Here is a 24,778-nt window from a genome sequence, read left to right on the forward strand (position 1 = left end):
TGTGTCAGCCACCCAACTGGTTCTATCCTTCTCCTTCCGCGGATTGTGCCCACTGCGAGCAGCAACCAAAACACACCAAAAACAACAAAAAAAAAAGGAGCACAAAAACACACTCACACACACAAATACCCGGAAGACAGAGAGGGAAATATGAATGCCGAAAGTTTTGAGCACACACCGATTGTGGTAGCACCAAACCGTTAGAGCAGAAGACACACGGTCAAAAACTTAACAAAATAACGTAAAAAAAAATAAAACGGAATGTTTGTTGTTGTTATTGTTGTTGCTGGATTACGCGGCGCGTTTATTATCCGCTGCATGAACCGTTCGCTGGAAGCTCTGCAGAAGAACTCAAGAGTGGAGTCTTTCGTTTGGGGCTGCTTTGGCGTTTCTTTCACTTTTCACGTTTGCCGTTCGTTCGTTTGATCTCTCTCTCTCGCGCGCGCTCTCTCTCTTGCTCGCTCGCTCACTCTCTCTGTGCCAGTCTCGTTTGGTTGTTTCTTTTCTTTGGTGGGGGGGGGGGGAAGGTGGACTCTTGGAGTCGAAGAAGTCAAACCGTCTGTCGCCTTGTGCAGCTCGAAAGCAACTGAAAGTTTGCGACGTCGCGCTGTGCGTCTTGTAAGCTGCTGCTGCTGCCGACGTTGCTTTTGCTGCTTGCCGAAGCTGCTATGTGTTTGTGTGTGTACGTGCATGCGTGTCGGTCGAGCAGCACTTGCTGCTGCTGCTGCTACTGCTGCTGCTGCACTTTTGGCAAGTGCCAAGTTCTGCTCAGTCGCAGCCGCTGTCGCTGTCTCTGCGCGCAGGCAGGGCGTGCTGATCAATGGCCAAGCATTGGCTTGGGCCATCAGCAGCAGCATCATCATCTTCTTCATATTCTCTAAAACGGTAATAACAACTAATACAGGTTATGCAACTGTAACTTTGTGCGTCTCTCTCACCACCCCACTCCACCATCTCTTTCCGATTGGACCAATTTAGAAGAATTCCTCGTCGTTTGACTGGAACTTGCTCGGATTACTTGCTCATGCTGGACAGGGTACGGCAGCTGGGATCTGGAATCTGGGATCTGTGTTGCAGTTGCAATGTTGCAGCATTTGCATGCCACACGAATGGGAGGGGGGGGGAAACTGGTGAAATGCTAGAAGTAAGCCAAACGGTCAGCAAATTGGAGCAGCGGTGGGCACAGCCAACGCATTCCACTGCGCCGCTTTTTGTCTCCTCCTTCTTGTTTTTTGTTTGTGACACATGTGGGGCAGATGCTAATGATCATCGGGAATGAAGATCATTGAAGATGCAGCAGCATCCCCCTTTGGTGTTGCATTTTAATGGCCTTGCGGGCTGGCCTAAGTTTCGAGTTCGATATTCGCTTGGCAAAAATCTCAATCTCTCCCTGCGCTTCCTCCTCCTCTGTGGCCCCCACTCAAACGGTTAGCTAACAGCAACAGGTTGCTTTTGTGGCAACATTTAATTGGAAAATCGCTGGTGCAAGTGGCTGCCTGGCGCTGTGCTGCTGCTGCTGCTGCTTGGGCTGCTGCCCAATGCTCGATGCTCGATGGCTGATGGCTGATGGCTGATGGCTGCTTGCTCTCTGCCGGTCGCGCCCATTGTTCCGCTTTGCTGGGCAGACACAGGCGGCAGATCGCCAGATTGGCAGCAAGCACTTGGCCACGTGCGGACTACTCCTCCACCAACGACGCCCACCACTGACCAGTGCCGGAATGACCACAGCAAGGAAATCAAATCACGCAACCCCAACAAACAGGCAGAGAGAGAGAGAGAGAGGAAGAGCTGCGAGAATTGGGGAGCGCAGCCAAGCAAAGCGAATTGCTGCATCTGCTTCTCATTCTTCTCCTCCTCCTCCTCCTGCTGCTGCTGCTGCTGCTGCTGTTCTAACAACCAACCCATCCAATTCCATCTAACCCAAGCAACCCAACCCATTTCACTTCATTCCACTCCACTCCAACCCATTCCATTCCATTCCATTCCCATTTCATCCCATTCCTTCCCGCTTTAGCCTCGCTTCATTTTCCATTTAGTGCTTTATTATTTTTAATTTCCAGCTCATGCCTCTCGAGATTAATGTTATGAGCCGCTGAGCCGTCGGGCTCCCTTCTTCCAGTAATTGTTGCCCCATACCCCATACTCGCGGGGCATGGCCTGCAGCAGTGCTCCAGTTGCAAGCAAATGCTTTTGTCTCTCAACACTCTTTGTCCCAAAATCAGTTGTTTGCAATCATCGATCAAAGCCGATGACATTTTGATGATTCAAATGGTGGAAGAAATGAAGGAGAGAGGCGGCTGCCAGTGCCCATTAAACACTCTCCAAAAGTGCATTGAACAAAGCACAAATAGTTGCATTCCCGAAATATTTGCATAATTTCCAATTCTAATTTGTGATCCCGAGGAATTTTCCATGCCATTATTGCACACAGCAATTCCCTGGCACAGCATTAGGTAACATTCCTATACTTATTTGCTTTCTTTTCTCTTATTTTCTGTCCTTTTCCTTTTCCTTTTCCTTTTGCCTGCCTCCGCCTCCTTTGGTGGTTTTGTGGATTGCCAAACGGACCGTTTCCGAGTGGGTAAGTAAATGTTAGCAGAGGGGCGGCGCTGGGCAGGTGTAGTTATGATTGCGCAATGAGCGCCCTGACTGACTGACTGCACTTGGAGCTGCCCACCACAGCCCACAAGTCCCCGTGGCAGGCAACACTAAGAGGCAGACTCCCTGCCGATGGGCCACCAAAGTGTGTGTGAAATGTGTGTGTGGAGGGCTTACGTGAAACGAAACGAAAGGAAAGTAAAAATCTTGTCTTTTGTTTGCAAAACATTTTCAATTCCCCCAGTGGCTAGTGGAGAGCTCTTTTGTTGCGTTTCTGTGATATTTGCAATCATTTCATTTTTGGACACTAATGACACGATGATGAATGCAACAACAGACGCAGCGCCCGACTGGAATTGGATGTCCAGAGTGGAGCACACAGAGAGAGAGAGAGAGAATTTAGAGCTTACATAAGCCACAGCACTGTGTGACAGCAACAACTATAAACATTGCAGAAACAAAGACAAAAACCAAATGAAAAATAAAGCAATTGAGGCAGCAGCCAGCAGCCAGCACAGAGGGCAGACTCCTCTCTGGCTCAAGTAGATCAGGTCGCTGGACAAGTTGTGTCACCTCAATGGAGCAACCGTACAGCTCTCATTTGGACTAGAAAATACCCCGCAGATCTTTGCTTAAAGCTTAAATGCTAGAGACAAAAAATATGTGGCGAAGTGCGAACTGCTGGCTGACCCGTGGCCTGGCTTGGCCCTAATCATTCCTAGCCAAGTTCGTTGCCAGAGTTCTTTGTTGCTCACACAGAGAGAGAGAAATTTGCATTTATTTATGCCACAAACGTCGCGCCCGCGCAAAATAAAAGTTCAAATTTCTCATTAAAAATATTCTAAGCACGCGGCGGCAGCTCCGCTCCGCTCCGTTCAGTTTGCCAATTTGACAATTTTATTGATGGCCCCACACGTTACGTGCCCATTGGCCACTGCACGCACAATGGCCAACGCCACTGAAGAAAAACACAGAGCTCAAAACTCAAAACTCAAAACTTTCATTTTGATAATGATAATTTAATGAAGAGAACGAGCCGCAACCACTGGAGAGCCGAGAGCCCAAGAGCAGCGACTTTTGCATGCTCTTTCGAGGGGGGAATTTTCGGTGCTTTGTGGCACGAAATTACAAGTGTAAAATGTTGAAATAAATTTAGTTCATTGAAGTAAAAGTTCCTTAAAATTGTGTGCCATTTCTTGCGACTTTTCTTATGTCTCAGTGTGAGAATATCCAGCGAAGAAGACTTTTGATTTGTTTTCGTATTACTTGTAATACTTTTAGCAGCTCGTTGAACCAATTTTGATGTTTTTTTTCTTGAGCATATCACATAATCAATGTGAAATGTGGCATGCCCCTCGCAAAGTGTATGTCCAATTTCATTTAGAAATTCTTCCAACAATTCTTTTATGGTTTTGGCTCTGGCTGTGGCCTTTTATTGAATGGCTTTGTGGGTCTTCACTTTCGATCAGCAACTGTCTGGCCCTTGTTGTTGCTGCTGTTTTGTGTTTCAATTTTTTTTGGGGGGGCAAAAGTGACGCCTCGTTAGGCTGCTAAGCGTTGCCCATCAGCGAGCGTGGCATGCGGCAGTGGCAGGTGAAATATTGGCTGACAACACCTGAAACAGAAACAGAAACAGAAACAGAAACAGAACCCGAATCGGAGCTCAGTTGGCTAACTGTTTGCTCAGTTGGCTGGCTGCCTGCCCGGCCAATTAACGCATTCCAAGCTGAGTTTCTTCCCCGCTGCTTGCTGGCCCGAAGAGAGCGCGCTCGAGAAATATGCAAATACATTTCCCATCCCGACTTCTGATTATGGCCGTGCCGAAAAGTTTCTAAAAACCATATTCAATTTCTGACTGTTTGTGACTGTTTTGGGAGGTCAATAGACCTGGTCGGAGACCCAGCCAAGTCCAGCTAAGACTTCTGGGTCAATCATTTATTTTAGGAATGGGAATGGGAATGGGAATGGGAATCGAGCTGAACGAGGTCGGGAGAAAGTCACTGCAGCAGCACACAGAAAAGAGTCTCGAAAAAACACTTGTCGCTGGTTGCTAAATTGACTGAAATTATGATTAGTTGCTGGCTGGAGGATTGCAGGTTGTCAGCGAATCGAGACGTGTGACGATTGGCCTGAAAGTGCAGTGCAGTGCAGCCGAAATCGGGCCTCGACTTGGATTTGGATTTGGCTTTAACTTTGGCTGCCTGCAGCAGCAGCGTGAAAGCGCTGCACTTGGAGATGGCAGCAGTTCTGGCAGCAAGGTCAGCCAGCTGCACGAAACCTGAGCTACAGAACTGACATGGCACATTCGGGGATGGGCAGGAAAAGCAATGCCAAAGGTAAGGCCTGCCAGCTCGCACTTTCCTTAGAAGGAACTTTGAAGCGAAAGGGCCTACCCTGAGCTGCAGTGAAAGTGTGCGGCAAAATCGAGAGTTGACTTTGATCGGAGCGCTGAGAACTCTGCGGAGAGACACAGAAATGAAGTCTGCCCTGAAATTGGTTCATTTGAGCGGCTGCCACGACAGATTGTTATCAGATTGCCTGACTGCCTCTGCCTGCCTAATGGCTCCACTCTCATCTCATCTCATCAGCTTTGATTGAAGTCTGTGCCAAATGTGCAGCAGTCAAGAAAGTTTCGTACGTTCTCGAATTTGTTGCTATCAGCGCACATAAATCTCTGAGGCATTCCTCGATTTACTTTCTTAATTGTTGCTGGGCATCTGGCAGTGCCAAGTGTCACTTGGCGGCGAGTCTTGTGCCTCCAAATTACTTAATAAAAGTGAAATTATCTGCCTCTACGTCTCGTTTCTCTGTGGAAACAAGTTTTGTGCGCGCCTCAACTTTTGTTCAAGACGCAGCTGAAGTTGAAGTTGAAGCTGAAGCTGAAGTTGCAGTTTGTTGTCTGAAACAGAAAACGAGAGTGAAATTTTGTAGCCGAAAGTTTAGCAGCCCTCAATCTGCACAGCAATCGAACGACTTAGAACACAAACTTGAGCCAGCAAAACTTTCACCTTGGGCATGGAAATGTATTAGCAAATTATGATTTCTGGGCACAGAGGCCTCGACCTGACCACACAGAGACCGCACCTCCCCTCCCCTCCCCTAGCCCACCAAAAATGGGCCTCGATTCAGGGCAGCGGCCAAGGAACGTGACTGACTGTGGCAGCATCGAGCAACGGCTGAAAGAAAGTTTCGATTACGCTTTCCGCGTGGGGTAGCACGACTCATGCTGCAAGTTGCCACAAGTTGCTGCCAGGCAGTGTACAACGATCTTCGGTCATTCGAACTGCCAGTGGACTTTCCTGCCCCGAAACGGCAGCAACTGCGCAAACAATTTTCCCAATTTCACGACAGGTTTCGGCAACAAGCTAAATATTTGCTTAACAATTTCTACTGTAACAAATAAAAATAAAGACTGCCTCTCTCTCTCTCTCTCTCTCTCTCTTTCTCCACAATAATGCACATTAATTGTTGTGATGGATGTCACTCGGCACAGAGGGACACACGGGGGAGGGACTGATGATGAAACACAAACAAAAAACAAAAAACAGAAATCGAAACTGAAACTGAAAACGAAACCGAAACAGTGCTGGGCCTTTGTCTCAGGCCGCGCGAAGATGATGTTGCAATCGTCACCCACATAAATGGAGTCATAAAGAAGCAACTCGGACTGGGGGGGAGAGTGGAGAGTGGAGAGTGGAGAGTGGAGAGTCCATGCAGGGGATGACTCAAAAGAAAGCGCTTGCAGGCGGCGAGCGAAAGTGAAATGCTTTCGCACTCATTGATGATTCAATTGGCCACGCCCCAACCCGCAGTCCGCAGTCCGCAGTCCGCTCCTCGGACATGTGAATCAGTTAACAGATTTCAACCTGCATCCCAAAACGACAACAAAATGCGAAAGTTTTGTTATCATTCCTCAACCCGAACCCAAAATATTTCTCATGCATAAAAGCAGCATAAAATACTGCCTCAGATGAGGTTGCATAAGATCTGGAGATCTGGAGATCTGAGAAGACGAACAGCGAACGAGTTCCAAGCAGTGCCCAAGCAGTGCCCAAGCAGTGGCGAAGCAGTGCTAATGTGTGTGGCCAAAGCCATGTCCATAACTCTCAGCTGGCACTGAGACTGTTTTGTAACTGTTTTGATTTGATCTCGGAATGCCAGTCGCAGTCCTGGAGGAGTGGCTAACTGTTTAGCCAATTGGCAAGTGTTTTGTGGCCAGCAAACGGTTTCGGTGCGGCATGCGCGGCACGCATATAAATCAAGTCAAGTTGTCGCCAGCCAAAAGGGGGAGCTGCAGGTTGCTGCCTGTTGCTGCCCAAGGCTGAACCGCTAGAAATGCAACAGCAACAAGCTCGCAGAATCTACCCCGAAGTAGCCAAAGTCAAAGGGAGGTCCGCTAGGCTCGATAAATGCCAGCGGCCTCGACGCGATGAAGAAAGCGTGCCCCACGGAGGTGAGTACCAGCCACACACACACAAGGCAAGAAACTCACAAAGAGCCAAACGAAACGCTTTGAGGTCAGCAATTGAAATGTGCTCAATGGCCAGGCACCGACAGAGGGGAGATTCAATTAAGTTCTCTAGCTCCCACGAGTGGGAGTGGCAGCCTGCGAGGGAGATACCCGACACTTTTAGAGACTTTTATTTGCCGTACATTTTGTGGCTGCACTTTGGGTCACAAATGCAAATGCCGAATTGCTGGCAGTGTATGCCGCAGGCAGAGCAGTCACTCACGAAAGGGGGATACAAAACGAGAGACACACAGAGAGATGGTCAAAGAGTTGACAGATGCCCAAAGCCGAACGGTGCCTGGCAGCCTGTGTCTTGTCTTGAGACATTCAATGTCCAAACGGGAGACGAAACGTGAACGAAGGCATTTGGGAGTGTCGCCCGGAGGGGAGCGACCTGCCTCGAATTCCACAGCGTAGACAAATAAGTGAGCAAGGCAGAGGCAGAGGCAGAGGCAGAGGCAGAGGCGAAGGCGGACAGGGAGGACGTGTAGGAGACGACAGTCAACCGGGCAAGCAGCCAGTTTTACATAATCAAATGGCAAATTATTTATGGGCATTATCGTGCGTGTTGCACGAGCTGAGCAGAACAGGCTGAAAAAAGTGTTCATTTCCCCAAAATGTATTCCCGCTGTGGCAGGCAGTCACCATTTTTGAGTGCAAATTGTTCGGCCCGTGAATCATCTCCACGCCCGAATAATGTTTTATTTATTTACACTTTTATTTCTCTCTCTTGTGCTGTGCGCTTTCACCGTCACATTTGTGGGTGTTTCATTAGAAGAAATTGTCGAGTGTGAATGGGCTGCAGAAATGTTATTTTTGCTTGTCTTGTCTTAGGAGTTCGGAGTTAGGCATCGCAGGTAGAATGCTTTCAAGAGCTGTCTCAGTCCCATATTAATGGGCTTTTAGCTGGATTTTTATCATTTATCAGCCTATTTGCACATTTATTTTGCTCCAAAGCTATATTTAAAAGCTTTTTAAGTTAAGTTCATGAAAGTTGCACCACAAAAGCTTTTGTTAACTGAAAAACTCCATAAGCTGCAGTCAAATGTTGGAGCTCAGTCAAGACACAAACCGCGTGGAAAAGTCTCCAAACGAGTCTCCACTTCAGCATTGAGCAGCACTGTAGCCAGTCCATGGCACAAAAATGTATGAGGTGCAACCAAATTTTGTTTGAGTTTTCCATTATAATTTTGGATAATTACAATTAGAATTTATAGGGCTATGTAGTGTGCCAATAGTGGTTACTCGTTATGTTACAGGTGAAAAATGCTGCCCAAAGTGACACTCAAGAGAATGGCGTGCGCTGAGCTGTGCATACCTTATATATTTATACCTTGCGCTTACATGCAAGCCGCGCGTGGTGCTGCCGAGTCACTGAAAGCTAGATTTGCAAGTAAAATAAGCCAAAAATGGCTGAAAAATCAGCTATAACTTAAGAAACGGCTAAAATAATCTGAAACGCCAGCACTGCACGCAGGATGCTCATCACTGGATTGGAGCACTGCGCTCGCTTTGCTCTCAACTTCGGCTCAGCTCGCTCTCGGCTGTTGATTTTTTCACTCTCTATGCGGTGGTTAAAGAGTGGAAGGGGTGGCTGGCTGGTTACACCTTAAATGTTGCAAACGGTAAATTGCGTATACGACGGACAACGAGGTGTCGGTATGCAACACAGCAGCAACAGCAATAAATATTTGTTTGCTTGCGAGTTATTTTCGGGGTAGGAATGTATCAAAAATACAACAACATTTAAGATAATTTTAAATAAGTATTAATTGCACACACCGTGAGGACCGACCACCTCGTTGTGCGAACACACCCTGCCGATGGCTTGCCAGCAACATGCGCAACATGCGCAACATGCGCAACATTCCTCGCGTTTGTTCAGGAAAAGAGCGCGCGCAAATTTTGAATGCTCGTGTCGAGTCAGGTTCGTTGGGAGGTTCGTGAGTCCTTTTAGGCAAAGGATGCTTTGATTTTTGCGCAGTTTTCGTGCGGTTTTCGGAGCTACAGGACGCAGCAGCGGCAGCAACAGCAGCAGCAGCAGCAGCAGCATACACCGAGAACAGCACCCAAAGAGGCAGCGTGATAAAGGATAGCAGAGGAGTTGTGGGTCAGTCCATCTCCTTCCATATCGCACCTTATGCCGCAGCGTGCGTGGTGTGGGAAGGGGGAAGCGGGGGTAACGGCGGGCCTAGGACAATAGCAGAACCGAACGAGTCCCAACTGAGGATTAATTTGCTTACATTTTGGCGCGTTTCTCATGCGACTTTTGTCTTGGGGCGGCTCTGCTCTCTGCTCTGCCTCTCCCTCTCCCACTGCTTGTGGCCGTTGCTTCTGTTATTGTTGCCGCATCAAAACAATTACCGTTATGCTGCGTGTCCGCGATTCGGCTTCTTTTAGTGCTTTTTTGTGTTTGTTGTGTTGTCGCTGATTGTTTTTCTTTTGTTTTTGTTGTTGTGTCCAGTTTTTTCCAGTGTGTCCGTGCGAGAAACAATCCAAAAACAATCGAATTTTGTGCGAAAAAGCATAATAAGCAAAAGGCATAACAAAAAGCCACAAAAGCCTGTGCGAAGGTGACAAAAAGTTAAAAAAAAGGGCAGGTGGCCGGGCCCTAGAGCTCTGCAAGGACCCGTGGATTACCTTGCGGGGCAAGCGGAAGCAGCCAACGGATTCGCCGGCGGTAAGTCGAGTATACCATAAAAAGCGATTCAATGTTTTAGAACCCAGATAATGAATGATGGCAAACTTTTAACAAGAGCTTGATGCATGGAAATGTGACCTGTGACCCCATTGCTTGCAGCTCTCTCCTCCAGTTGCTCCTAGTTGTTTTCGGTACACTTCAACTTATGCAACGATGATATTAAGATTCATTTATGCCGTCAAATCCGTGCTTTGAGTACTTTGAACTGGAATTCTAATACGAGAGAGATGGAGCTCTCCGTTGCAAGGAGATGTATGATGTAGTTATACATCCATGTAGATAAATGTTGGTATCCTTTCTTACCCTTTTCGCATCGTTATGCCCCCCTAGTTATCATAATCTTTATTATTGTTTGGCCTTTTTCCCTTTTGTGTATATTTTACTCTATCCTCGCACCCGCCGCTGTCTTTGATGTTCTGTTTTCAATAGTTGGCTGAGTGCAAAGGGTGAGGCGGGGAGCAGCAGATTGAGCGGTTGATGGGCGGTTGGGCTCTGGGTTCTGGGGTCTGGGGTCGGGGTCTTGGAGCCGAGTGAGTGATAAGCAAGTTGTTATGTGGCCGTTGATGTCGACGATGACCGTGATGATGAGAGAATGAGAAAGCCTTTATGCCTGTGTCTGTGTCTGTGTCTGTGCCTGTGCCTGGCGCCTGCTTGTGGTTTTCCCCATTTTTCCTTTGGCGAACCTTTTCCTTGGCTTGGGGTTCTTTGGGGTCGGTCAGGTTCGGGGGCTGTGAAATCGAATCATTTTGTAGGCTTTATATTTAATTTGCATGGCCAGGCAGCCGCAGCCTAAAAACCAGTTCAAAGGATGACGAACTGAGGAATTCCTTTACCTCCCTGCTCGTTGCATATTTCTCTGGCCAAGGCAGTTGGACGGGAACGGGGGAGGATCTGAGAAAGTCCAAATGGATTCATGTGTCCGACTGGCCAACAGAGTGGCACAGTGACACCTTCCGACATCTCAATGAATTAATGGATGGCAGGGGAGGAGTCCCGAGAGGAATGTCAGGAAAGTTTCTTCGGTCGGCCACGGTAGACACATAAATGTGTAGGAAGTTTCACTAGATCAAGTTTGCACTCTGAATACTGCACATTTTTAGGAATATTTTCATATTTGGTCCAAGTTTTTAATGGCAATAAATGGAACACGTCCTACAATCGAAAGGCTTAAGTATTTGTTTCACTTTCTTTATTTTCCCCGTGAAATTTGAAACGAGAGCTGCAAAAGAGGACATTTGCATTAAAAAAGCAAAGAGTTCCCAAGGAATTTCCTTTTCTTGACTGTTTTTTCTTCCCCATTATTTGTGTTTGCATTTCAAATGTTTTATTCTGCCATTCTTCAGTTGTTTTCCTTGTGTTTACGTTCTGTTCTCTTGTTTTATTCTTCACCCATTGGAGACTGCTTATTAAATTACATTTAACGCAGTTTTAGTTGTTCCTTACAGTTAGTTTTAGTTACTGTTAAGCGGGGGGGTCGTCACGCTGCCACTCACAAGTTTCAATGCGCTTGTGTATGCACAAACAACAAAGCACAGAGACGAAGTCGAAAACGTTTCTTGCTTCTCTGCCGCTGCGCGCAGACGATCAATTGTGAATAGGCCACATAAGCCGAAGCCACACGAAGCTGTTGCGCTGTGTGTGCGTCGACTGCGCTGCCCGAGATCGCATTCTATGCACAGCGCGTCTGCTACTATGGAGTGCATTTTTGTGGTTAAGGCTGATCCGTCTGCCAAAAAGTTGTTGACTGTTTAAGGAATTAGTTCTAAGTGCTCTTCGGTCTTCGCAGCTACGCGGCTGCTACTTGTAGGTTTTGTATAAGATTTGTTTGTTTGTTGTTTTGAAGCATACATAAGTATTCCGTTGTTTTAAATCTCGTTTTTACTCTAGGGCGGAACTCCGGCAGTTGCTGAAGCGCAAAGGAAGCAAAGTCTGATCAGACTCTGTGGACGACTAAGCAGCAGCAGCAGAGACTGCAAGCAGTCATCGTCAACATTCGCCTCCCATTAAGTGCCAAGAGCAACAGAGAGAGGGGAGGGCAGAGCTTCACGAAGGAGGCGTAGGAGGAGAACAAGATATTTGTAAGCCAAAAAAAGACAACGAGGCTGGCGCTAGCCCCAGGGCAGCAGAAGAGCAGCACCGCACCCAGTAACTGTTCAAGCGACAGCGACGCGGCGCTGCAGCGGCGACAGAGCAATTGAGCGAAACCAGCAACAGCTGCAGCGACGCTTGCGGGAGGGGCACGCGCACGCTCACTGATGGCAGAGAAGATGCTCAAGATGATGATGATGATGCCAGTCAGCCTCAAGAGCCACAACACAATGCCAAGTGCCAACAACAACAGCAGCAGCAGCTACAGCTACAGCAAGCAGAGCGAAAGGGAAAATTAAGTGCCAAAGGCAAGAAGAGCCAACAGATTTTCACCAGCAAAGCAAACTCAAAACTAAATTTACATAACAAAACAAGACAGGAAGAAGCAGCAGCAGCAGCAGCAGCAGCAGCAGCGAAGAGTGCAAAATAAGCAGTGGGAGAAGCAGTACGAAAAGCAGTTGGATAAGCAGTGCAAGCAGAAGCCAGAAGCAGCAGCAGAAGAGTTCGCGGTAACCGCAGCAGCATGTCAACTGCACTGGGCAGCGGCAGCAGAGGGCGTGGCACTCAGTGTAGCACCCTGTGGGTGTTGCTACTGCTGGCCACAACCGTCCTCAGTAGCAGAGCAGCGCCAGGAAACACCAAACCACCACCAGCCAGTGGCACCACCAAGACACCACTTGCGGGCAATGCAACAACCGAAAGAGAACCACCAACAAAAGCCGAGAGCGATGACCACCTAATACAGCCACCACAGGCGGTGGTGCAGCTGCTCGACTTGGAGCACACAGAGGCCCCGCCCATGAACAGTGGACACGATGGCCTCAAGTTGACAAGAAAGAAGCAGCTGCAGCAGCAACATTTCCCCACACCACCAGCAGCAACCACTTCACCCACCGTGGAAACAAGAACCCGAGCCAGCAGCACCACCAGAACCACCAGAACCACCATAACAACAACAACGGCCACAACTGCAATTGAATCGGAAATGGAAAGGATTCCAATACCAACAGGCAGCAGCCCGGGCACAACCAAGCCTCTGCTGCCCGTGCACAATGGATACCTGGGTCCGATATTCATGGGTGAGAAAACATTTGCTGCGGTGCATCCGCTGAAGAAGCCGCAGGCGCCGAACCACCTGCACGTGGCATCGATCGAGTCGCAGCTGCGCAACGGACGCCTCGTGGAGATCCTGGCCCCAACGTCGCTGCTCGAGCAGCAGACAGAGAGAACAGAGAGCAGCAGCAGCAGCAGCACCACCACAGCCACACCCGATTCAGCCTCGATTTCGGTGCTTTCGAGCACTGTTTTCCAGGTGCCAGAGCCGTTGACGAGCACCACCCGCCTGCCCCTGAGCAGTGGCCCGGAGCTGTCGGGCCCAGCGCCACCGCGCACCGAATCCAAGATCTCGGACATACAGATCGAGGTGTATGACTCCACAGTGGACTCGATTGTGGCTTCCACGAACTTCCGCGACAACGAGGGCTACTATCCGCCGCCAGTGGAGTCGGGCACCACCCGGCCACCGCGACCACCGCGACCACCAGTGGGCCCGCCCCAGGAGCGCTTCACGCAGTATGTGATCGATCGAGCCGATGTCTCCACTCAGCCCGCCTCGAGTGGCTCGCTGCTGGGCAAGCCCGAGCCAGCGGCCATCGAGATCCACATCAATGTGTCCGAGGCGTTTGGCAGCGAGAGCGAGGATCTGGAGTTCTCGTACCGCCAGCCGCAGCTGAAGCCGAGCAAGCCCAGCGACGAGATTCTCGTCGTGGAGATCATCGACAACGGCAACGGGGACAACAGCAGCACGGAGAGTTCATCGAGTGGCGAGCACATCAATCCGATATTCACCTTCCGTTCGGATGCGGTGGCCAATCCTCCGCCCGCGGTGCGACCGCCCCAGCTCCAGGATGCGGATGAGCTCTTCATGGCGGATCTGAAAGAGGGCGAGGGTGTGCCACGGCCACCGCCACCGCCACCACCGCCGCCACCGCGCAAGCCCAGCATCGATCGCGACTCAGACACGATCTTTTACATATCCAACACGGAGGTAAAGGTGGGCGAGTCCCTGCCCACGGGCACCCCTGCCAGCGATCAGCAGCAGCGCAAGTTCCAGCTGGAGAATCAGTTCTTCCCGGCCAGCTACGTGATGGATCAGCAGCAACAGCAGCAGCAGCAGCAGCAGCAGCAGCGATCCTCCCTGGCAACACCTCGCTACGAGGAGGACATCATTCTCTCGCCTGTGCACAACACCGCCGACGCATTGAAGATCTTCCGCAGCACGGGTCCGAGTAGCGGCGATGGAGCACCACCGCTGGACGTCACCTATGTAGGCGAGTCGGTGATCGAGGTGGAGCAGCAGCCGCAGAGTGCCAGCAGCACACAGGCGCCGCTCAGCCACTCACCCCAGTCGGACATCATCATTCAGCCGGCCGTGCTGCCCGATCTGGCGATTGGTGTGCCCGTGATCGGGGAGCTGCCACCGCAGATCGAGCTGAAGGAGATCGACTACATGCCTGGGGAGCTGGGCGGAATGGGCATCTACGAGAATGACATTCAGAGCAACAGCATCGGCATTGGCGTCGACAGTGATCCGGATGTGATCGAGAGCTCCATCCAGTATGGCGGCGACCTCATCGATGATGGCGCAGGCGGCGGCTTCGATGGCGTTGAGGGCTCCTATCCCTTCGACAGCCCAGCCCATCGTCAGCTGCAGGATGGCGACGCCCCGAATCACGGCCAGGATCACCTGCCCCGCCACTCGCCTGCCAGTCATCTGCACCGCGAACAGCTGCCCATGGCGGAGCTGGTGAATGCCACTCTGCTGCAGCACAATGAGAACGGCTCGGCTGGCGAGTCTGGCTCTGGCAGCGTCTCGGCCATGGCACCGCTCCTCTCCAGCGGCGCTGGCAGCCTCCAGGCACTGGGCAATGCCACAGCCCTATCCGATGACACGCTCGATGACTTTGAGAGTGAGTAGCAACCAGAAACTGGATGGATGGATGTGCTTTATTGTGTCTTTCATTTCTGCAGGCTATCTCAATCTGTTTGCCGTCTCCATGGGTCTCATCATTGTCGTTCTACCCTCGGGCCTGCTCATCTCCATGTACTGTGCCATTCGGTGAGTATTTCGGGGACTATCAGTTAGTCGGAGCTTGAAATGATGAAAAGACACAAATTTGCTTCTTAATTTTTGCTACTACTTGGCAGCACTTGAAAATGGTAACTTAAGCATTGAGTGGTGCAAGAATGTAGAGCGTAGATTTCTGTCTCTGAGTGTCTCTGACTCTCTGCTCTGGGGCTAATTGGTTACACTTCGTGTGGCGCCTAATCAGCTTAGACAGCAATGTGCTACACAAATCAAAAATAATTGCAAGGAATTGCCATCAAAGTGCCAGCTTAGACGGCTGTGGATGTGGGTCCTAGTCTTGGGGAAATTCCTTAACCTCCGCCACGCCCAACATCCATCTTCTCTTGGTGTTCGGTTGAAAGGATTCCGACAGAGTTTTTGCTCAAATTTGTTGCCTACTTTTGAGGGAGCCCGGAGAATGCACTCAATTTAAAGCAATTTGCCGCCACCTGACCCACAGAGCTAACCCCAGAGTAACGGTAACCACACAGGGACACACACACACACACACAGCTCACCCGTATGCTGCAGCAAAGGCGTGGCAAATCGCATTTATCAGCTTCATCCGTGGCATTTTATTTCTCGCATTGCCAGCGACAGACATACAGACAGACAGACAGACAGCAGAAGGCGAACAGCAGCAGCAGCAGCAGCAACAAAACATTGACAAATCTGTGACGGCAGCGGGGGGACACTACAGAAGGAGCCAGGCACGCACATCCTTTAGCAGCCAACATGAGGAGCATAAATCCCGAGCACACCAACTAAATGCGAATTGGTTTGAAGGAAGCTACTTCGAAGGATGTAGAATATATTTATGTGTGAGTGCGTAGCGGAAAGAATGGCTGCGACCTGGGGTGTGCTTAGGTTTAGAGCCCCGGAACCCCCGAAAATGAAGCAGCAACAAATCAACGCAGGAAACGGAAGTCGCCACGCAGACACACGCACACACTCACACTTGGCGCAGCCACATCCGCAACCACAGACACAGATGATGTAAAAGCCAGAAGCTAACAAGCTGCCAGAGAGAGAGAGAGAGAGAGAGAGAGAGAGCGAGGTGCTACAGTCCCAGCTGCCATCCCCCTGAAGCCGCAGAACAAAACGCATAAAACGCCAAATGTTGGCCGCAAACGTTTGCCAGTTTGTTATCCGCCCAGCAATCGTCAATGACCCCAACACAACGCCCCTGAAAAAAGAAAAGAAAAAGCGCCAGCGACGAAGAGCCAAAGTCTAAATAAAAAGGAAATACACAATTTATTTCCCTTATTTCTTTGCTGGTTGAGCAGGACACCAGCCTCCCCCGTGTGTGTGTGTGAGGTAGGAAATTGCACAATAAACTCTCGAGACGAGACGGGACGAGAAATTAGTTGTGCGTGTGGCAAGTTGAAGTTCGTTGAGTGGCAATAGCATTACGCGGGCAACCAGGACAACCACAATGGGCGACCGCGTCTCTCGGAAATTGAATGCAAAACTTAATATGAATTATGTGGGGCAGCCTCTCAGCCAAGATCCAAGAGAGCTGTGCAAATATTTGATATACATTTTGTTTTGCGTATGCAACATGTGTATGCCGCCTCAAAGTAGGCAACACAATGTTAATCCTCCACTCACTGCCCACCCACACTGACTGTCTCTCGCTCTCTCTTCTCTTGCAGTTACATGCTGAACAAAAACTCGAGGAAGGGACTCTGCGGCGCCCATAGCGATGACAGCGAGCAGGGCACGGACTCCAAGAATGAGGTAAGTCATCGCTCAGCGAGTGGTAGCTGAAAATTGAAATTTAAACGCAAAGTGCCATCAGCGAGTGCCTCAAAACTTAGTCTCGAGTACCCCAGGCTTCCCTGCCCCCCACCCCCTTGCACTTTTCCAGGGCTCTCAACAAAATGAAACAAGAGCAGGAAGAATTTCCACTGGCAATTTCATTGCTGCCCCACGATTAAGCCAAAGCGGAGGCCAGCATTAAATCTAAATTTCAATTTAAAGATGGAAACTGAACCCAAAAACTAAACGCTTTTGGTTCGAAATTAAATAAAATTGCTTCACTCGATGCCTGTGTGTGTGTGGCGGAGCTTGGTTGTGTGTGTATTCTGTGTGTGTGGGAGGAGAAAGGGTGGAGAAAGCGAGAGGCTAGAGAGTGCATTTCACTTTGTGTTCATCGAATCTCTCTGTGGTTAGAATAAATGATTTGCATCTAATTATCGTTCTTTGGAATATCTGTGCTGAAATCGATGCACACTGAGAGCCTTTGGCCTTTGCTCCTTTGCCTTGCAGTCAACGCTTTCGGCCACTTCTTCAGCATCGTCTGGGAGCGCGTCCGCGTTCGCATCCGTATCGAACACCGCCACCACATCCTCCTGCTCGTTTCCACGGCCCACGAACAGTGAAAAGTCCAACAGCTTGGGCCATCAACTGGGCGCTGGTCTGGAGCATCTAGAATTTCAATTCGAGATGCCAGACATGTGGGGCTCGACGGGCAGCGATGAAGCTGGTGCCGATGATGACTGGAGTGATGTCATCATGGCGCCCTGTGGCTCCGTCACCAAAATGACGCTCAAAGATAATCATCTCATTGTTGTCACCGAAGAGCGACACGTAAGTCATGTCACTTCGTTAGCAGCTGATCGATCAGCTGTCACACACACACACACACACACACACACACACACACACTGTCTGCTATGTGTTGTCCGTCTCTGTTTCACACAGGACCTCGTTGTGCGTTGTACCACATGTGCTCGTATGTATATGTTGTCGTCTCTGTTCTCTCTCTCTCTCCTTGGATTGACAGGAAGCACAAAGTTGTGGCTGAGAGTTGTTGTTGGTTTTTGGGTGTCTTGGTTGGACTGCAGTGAAGTGAAGTAAAAAAAAAAAAAAATATATATATAAAACTGAATTTCCATTAGTTGCGGATTAAATTATCAAAGTAGACATAGAACACTGCCAAGTGCATACAGACATTCCTGACTGGGTAAACTTTTAGATTAAAAAAAAAAAAAAAAAAAAAAATTTATAAACAAAAATCCCTCACGAAGCTCCCAGCTCCGACTGATGTACCATTAGCTAGCAACACTCTCTTGCTGCATATTCCTCTCTCTCTCTCTCTCTCTCTCTCTCTTTCTGTGTCTCTTTCTGTTTGTTGTTTGCTTCTGTGTGTCTCTGTCTGCACTCTGTTATTGTCGTTTCCCTCATTCTCTCCTGTCTAAGTGTTGTTCTGTCTCCTTTCCCACATGCACTCCACAATGGTTGTCCCTCTTGCTCTCTCGCGTTCGTTCTTCATTGTTGTCGCTGTTGTTGTTGTTGTTGTTGTTGTTGTTGTTGTCTTGCTGTGCTGCCTGCTCCTTCATCGCGGTTCATTCACTACCAAAGCCTGCCCTTCAGTGTAACACTCTCTGTCCCTCTGCCTCTCTGTTCTTCCTTCGACTTGTTGTACTTTTTGCTGTTCCCCTAACCGGACTACTCCTGTTTGTCTCCTCATGTCTGTCACCTCCTAATCTCACTCTCATGAGCCCCACCTTCAGCTATCTTGCATTGATCAGTGTTTCGCCCTCCCTCCCCCCTCATGAATGTCTCTCTCTCTCTGTCTTCCAATCCGATCCCATTTTCATCTAAGCTGTGTTGTCCTGGCATTGTCCTGCGGGTCCTCATATGTGCTGTATGCTGCTGGACAGCTTTGATGCTGAGGCAACGGCAAACAGTGTCGTCCATTTGTCACCGGCGGCTCCTTCCCAGCAGCCCCAAAATATTCATTCATCTGTCTGTGAGTGTGCGTGGTGTGCGTGTGTGTGTGTCCTTATGTCGGTGGGTGGTGGGTGAGGCTTAGTCTGTGAGCATGCCACAAGCATATGCAAATGCAAATTTTCGACACTTTCCGCATGGCAGCCGCCCGATTTGTCTGCTCTGTCACCTTCTACTTTGACTTCCTTCCACCTCCACCAGCATCTCCATCGCCACTCCAAACTCTGTCTGTCTCTTCCTTGGTGTTGTTGTAGCCTGACTGCATGCTGTTGATGCAATTGCCATTCTTTTGTTTGCCACCTCCACCATCAACCATTTCAGCAGCCATTCAATCCTCACTCTCATTCGCAGGACATCTCAAGAAACGCGCGAGAGACCAAGATGCACACGGACAAGGATGGAGTGTTTGTGGTGGAAGTGGCACGTGGCATCGACTCCAAGCAGACGGCAGACATCCCCGGATCAGCGCTCGAGACCACCGAGCTGCCCTTCGACACGAAGCTGCAGCAGGCCAATGGACTGCACATCCTGGACGAACAGAGTCTGCCGCCCAGCCACGAACAGGTGCAGATCCATGCTCCACCCAGCGATTTCAGCAATCCCATCTTGCCGCCGGTCAATCCCACCTCGGGTGGGCTCCATCTCATCGAGGAGGCGGAGGAGCAGCTGCTGGAGGAGGCTGCCAGGCCACAGCAGGAGGATGCCCCTGCCGATCTCGCACAAACAGGACTCTCCCAGTCGGATCTCAGCTCCACCTCGTCGACCGACTCCAACAAGCGCTACTCCTACGGCAACCAGGAGCTGTATGTCATCGAGCAGTCCGGATATGCCACCAGCTCCCCCACAGCCCAACCGATTCTGCCCACCATCAAGCCAAAGGAGCAGCTCGAGGAGGCGGCAGACTCAGAGCAGCAGAAGGAAGCGGAGCTCAAGCCTGAACCAGAGCCAGAACCAGAGCCGCAGCTCGAGCTGAAGACAGAAGCCAAGCCGGAGGAGGAACAGCAAGCCGAACCGGAACCGGAACCGGAGCCAGAAAGCGTCACCGAAATGGAACCCGACAACACCTACGACAGCCTGATGAGTCTGCCTGCACCACCATCCACCGAGGAGATCAAGGAGCTGAATGATTTCTCGCTGCTGGAGTCGAATCAGTTGGACTCGCTGCCCCCACCGCCACCACCACCGCTGGCCGAGGCAGAGCCGCAGAAGAAGGAGCCAGAGAAGGACCTGAAATCGCAGGCCCTCATCAGCCCTGGACATGGTAATGGGAACGGCATGAGCAAGGTGTCCGCTGGAGTTGCCGAGGAGCCGCCGGCCACACTAACGCCGCCCGCCTCGCCACCACAGACGCCACAGTCCCCGAACACGGGCGGCTCCACCATCTATGGCTCCACCAATGGCCTGCCCAATGGCCATCATGCCCTGGCCGCGGTCGTCGATGTAAATGGCAGTTAAGAAAGGCCAGGTAAGAGCAAAACATGATCCAGAGCTGAAGATGCACATCCCAGAGAGGAGCGAAAGTTCTTCTTTCTTTTTTTTTCGCATCAGAACTCCTAGAGCTAGGGTGTAAGAAGAAACCACTAGAAATACAAGCCCAAAGCCCCAAATGGGATTCAAAATACAATATAAAAAAAAAAAAAAAAAAAAAAAAAAAAAAAAAAAAAAAAAAAAAAAAAAAAAAAAAAAAAAAAAAAAAAAAAAAAAAAAAAAAAAAAAAAAAAAAAAAAAAAAAAAAAAAAAAAAAAAAAAAAAAAAAAAAAAAAAAAAAAAAAAAAAAAAAAAAAAAAAGAAACCAAAAAATCCACCTTCATGCCCAACTCTTCTCAACTTTTTTGATGGGGGGGAGAAAGCGTATTTAAATGTCTAACTAAAATAAAAACCCAAAACCAAAAACCAAAAACAAATAGAAAATAAAGAAAATACAAACAGAAATATACGGAAAATACGATCTACGATGTAAGCAAAACGACACAAAAAAAAAACTGATAAAAAATGGTAATTAAAAACTGGCAAATGGAAAAATAAACACACAAAAACCACACGAAATTATGCAGAATAATTACATATTGCTCGTATGTTTTAAAGCATAATTAATTAGTTTTAATCATTTACGAACACACAGCCAGCCCAGCCATGAAGGATTGAAACACAGTCGTAGCGAAATTAGTACATAATTATTTACACATTTAGTGGCACACTTTAAAGCGAGTTGCTCTGTGTCCGCAGGAGATCATTCGTGGAGGAATTTCAGTTTGTTGGAATTGAATGAGTAGTAGCGTAGGCAGAGGGCAGTGGCTCTCACTTACAATGAATTGGTTTCAAGGGGGTTCACATGGGACTTGGGTGTCCAGAGATCTCCAAGAACATTGGAGCGACTTCCAAGCTCCTCGTTAGGGGAACAAGTAGAACATTTTCAATGTAAATTCAAAGACAAGTTCAGAGCACTCTAAACTCCCTGAAATATGAACCAAATGAATGGAAAGATTTTGTGGCTATAGTGGCAGTCTGACGTATTGGTAGCTGCATTAGCGTTGATCCTTTCAATCCTTTTTAGACACAGAGCACTTGCAGATCGTTTAGCCCAAGCCCAAAGCCAACCCACTTGATGGAATCAAATGTGCCGAACTTTAGTGGCCAAATGACCGAACGACAGACACAATTTACAAAGAGAACAGAGAGAAGAGAAAACGAACCATTTACACAATTGCGGCTGGAGAATAGATAACTTCTAGTACTTACTTGTGGATGTACTTACGATGTAACCTTTTAACACAAGCCCCAAACACACACAAAGAAAAGCAAAGCCAAAGTTAGCTCTACTTATAGTCGATATATTGTGTGTGTATATTTTTTGTCCTTGTGTGGGATGCAGCAGTTCAATGTTTACCAACCATACCGACATATGTAGATGTAAGCAATTAATTGGTAAATTATCGTAGCCACAATGGAGAAACTTTTCAATCTAGCATTTGCCCAACATAAATATTAAACCACAAACAACTATACACATTGGTATATACTATGGCCAACAGATATTATAGATCGAAACTCGAAAAACTCTTTCAAAAATAGAACTAGAAATATTAGACGGAGCTGAAGAATGGGTGGGAATGGTCGGGAAGAGTGAAGCCAAATGTCGTGCACTGCAAGTGGCGCGTATGTATTTTGTAAGTAGTAAGAATTATACACTACATGCACGCATACATAATGTAATGTAATGTAATGTAGAGTGTGTAAGCAGAGGCCAGATTTCCAGCTGGAACATAATCCCCGGCTAGCGTTTAACCAATTTTGTTGTTTAAGTTTGTTCCAATTGTTTTATTGACAATTAACCAAACAAAAAAGCAAACACTGAAAAAAAACACAAAGAAGAAAGTATAATTACATGCATGTATGTATAGCTACATGCATGTAAAAGAGCTGAGAGAGAATGCCAATGAGTAAAAGAAAATATTATGAATATTATAAATGAATAAGAACATCAAATAGAAACGTTAGGACAAGGCAGCATTTTTTTTTTGGTCGAAAGAAACAACAACAAAAAAAAAAGAATAAGTAAATGTGATTGTTATTTAACCTTAAGTTATGATTAAAAACAAAAAGAAAACTTAACTCAAACTGAAATGTGTGTGAAAACTCAGCCAAACGAAAAGAAATTAAATTAAACTCAAACAAAAAATACGAATCGAATCGAATGGAAATGGAAATGGAAATGGCAACTAAGTGCGACTCGTGTATAAGGCAAAAGGTAGCAAGAGGAAGGGAGAGGGAGAGGGAGAGAGCGTTGGCTACCGTTAGATGGATTAAACCGATATAAATGAAATTCAATATTAAGAAAAACAAAACCAAAACAAAAATACCAAAAACTGGAAATACACACAAAGGAAAAGTACGGCGATTGAGTGTTTTCCTCTTTTAAGGGTGGAACTTTTAATTTTGGTACAGTCCCAATCGATGTACGTCAAGTCGAGAACAAGTCTCCAAGTCTCCGCAGTCTCCAAAACTATGTGCAGTCCAGGACAGACTGCCAGCAATGTGGGTCGTCAAGTATTACGAGTGCTACGATTTACTTGAACAGATATTAATGCGCAGACCTCCATGTGTTTGGCAGCTGTAATTGGAAGCGGAGGGTATCCTTCGGCCCGTTCTGCCTACACTTAATTCCAGGGCAGCTCATGTTCTCTTCTCGCTCAGCTGTGGCTTTAACTTTTTCACTAATTCTGCAGGGCATCAACGAGAGGCTAAAGTGAAGCGGAATGGAGTGGTGTGGTGTGCTGTAAGTGGAGGAGGACATGATGGTGCTGCTCCTGCTGCTGCTGCTGCTGGTGTTTGTGGCTCTTGTTGTCAAGTGCTGTCCTCCTCCTGTGTGCTCGAAAGTTGAGTCGACTTGAAATTTTAATGAAATGCGCTGCTGGTGCTCCTACTCTCGAGCCTTCATCCTCATCCTGTGCTCCTGTCGGTGGTGTCTATGATTCTGATGGGCTTCTGGCTGGCTCCTGGCCACTGGCGCTATTCGGGGTGTCTGCATTTCAAATTATTTTTAATTGTCATTTTTGCGGCAAATGGCGTTTGGGCCGGGGCCCTTGCCTATTTTTGGACCTGTCCATGTCGCAATGGCTCGAGCCTGACGTTGGTTTTTTGGTCGCCCCCTGGGGCGTTTGGTGGCAATCAAAATATTTATGCCACGGACAGTTGATTAACCGCAGAACAGGCAAACGAACTCTTGTCGGTTGCCACCTCTTTCATAATTAAAATCAAATTATGTCAAACACACACAAAGACAGGCAGCAGGAGCGGCCATCATTTTACATTATCCAATTTGGCATTTTAGCCCAAAGTTTCCATTTCGATTTCCATTCGCCAAATGCCCAAATGCCCTTTTCCTGAACCACTAATCACTGCAATCGCCGGAATGGATACAAAAATGCATGCAGGTCCAGGGAAGATCCAAAAAGGGTTACAAATATCACGCCTAATGCCAAATATATTTATGGATACTTGCACACATTTGTGTGCCCGTGGAACCTCTTCCGTTTAGCCTCAGATGACAGAGACAACATTTATGCAAGTGCTTTTGCAAATGATGAAATTATTGATTGACTGATGGATGGATGGGCGCTGCGACCAAAAATGCTGCACAATTGATGGGCGACCATAATGGAAATCAATTTGCTCTGCTCCAACGGCATGATAAATGGCAATCAAACTGCAGGCACACACATACGAGGGCTTACTGTACACAGTGCAACCCGTTCTGAATGAGTTATTGGCGGCAACTAAGCTGAGATTTCATCTCTGGAATGCGCAAAACTTGCATCAAAGTCAAACAAAATAAATTCGCACACTTTTTGCCATAAATAAAGAGCAGAGTGGAGGGACGGACGGACGGGCGATGCTCTCTACCAGAAAAATTAATTGATTCAAACAATTCCGACGATTCGCACATTAAAATGCCGATTTCCATGCCGGCAAATCAAATTGAAATGCCAATCGAATGCTCCATCCACATCCGCATCCGCATCCGCATCCGCATCCGCTTCCGTGTTCAACAATCCAGACCATGCCCTCACATTTCCATGTCCTATCGAATGTGTCCGAATGTAAAACTCTCGGCATGAATTTAATTTTGATTTTTATTTGGTTTGGCACCGACGAACGATTTAATTGAATCGCTCACGGGATATCCCCAGCTACAGCTACCCAGCTACCCAGCTAGTCTCCACGTCTCTACTGCCCAGCCATTGGCCCGAAACGTTGCCAAAGTTATTATGCAAAATGGGAAGCGTTGCTAATTTCATCGCTGGCCAGAAAGCAAATTGACCGACGACCACTGACGGCACCGGATGGATGGAGGGTTGCCAGAGATCACCAGTTGGTGCCTTGCCTCTTTCATGTTGCCACAAATTGCACAAGCCGGATGTGGCCCATGCACACATCCACTTACATGTACGCTTTCGGGCCGCATCTTTAAGAGCCAAGGAAAGTGCAATCCTTAAAGCCGAGTACACACAATTCGTTG

At 48.2% G+C, this 24,778-nt stretch overlaps 1 protein-coding gene across 1 annotated transcript; it reads left to right on the forward strand.

Annotated features, from left to right (window-relative positions):
• Positions 1 to 9,068: 9,068 nt before the first annotated feature.
• Positions 9,069 to 20,385, forward strand: LOC117581218. Its single transcript, XM_034268196.1, has 6 exons — positions 9,069 to 9,218; positions 9,573 to 9,788; positions 11,697 to 14,866; positions 14,928 to 15,015; positions 16,680 to 16,764; positions 19,111 to 20,385. The coding sequence occupies exons 3-6, from the start codon at positions 12,421 to 12,423 to the stop codon at positions 20,212 to 20,214; spliced, it is 3,723 nt and encodes a 1,240-aa protein (XP_034124087.1). The 5' UTR covers positions 9,069 to 9,218; positions 9,573 to 9,788; positions 11,697 to 12,420; the 3' UTR covers positions 20,215 to 20,385.
• The last annotated feature ends 4,393 nt before the right edge of the window (positions 20,386 to 24,778 follow it).

This window comes from Drosophila guanche, unplaced genomic scaffold (genome assembly GCF_900245975.1).
Source record: "Drosophila guanche unplaced genomic scaffold, DGUA_6, whole genome shotgun sequence".
NCBI classification, from domain to species: Eukaryota; Metazoa; Arthropoda; class Insecta; order Diptera; family Drosophilidae; genus Drosophila; species Drosophila guanche.

Excerpts from the sequence above, each read along its gene's own strand:
- LOC117581218 (XM_034268196.1), top strand. The coding sequence starts at position 12,421 with ATGTCAACTGCACTGGGCAGCGGCAGCAGAGGGCGTGGCACTCAGTGT. Across the intron at positions 14,867-14,927 it reads CACGCTCGATGACTTTGAGA|GCTATCTCAATCTGTTTGCC; the intron begins GTGAGTAGCAAC and ends TCATTTCTGCAG. Across the intron at positions 16,765-19,110 it reads GCACGGACTCCAAGAATGAG|GACATCTCAAGAAACGCGCG; the intron begins GTAAGTCATCGC and ends TCTCATTCGCAG.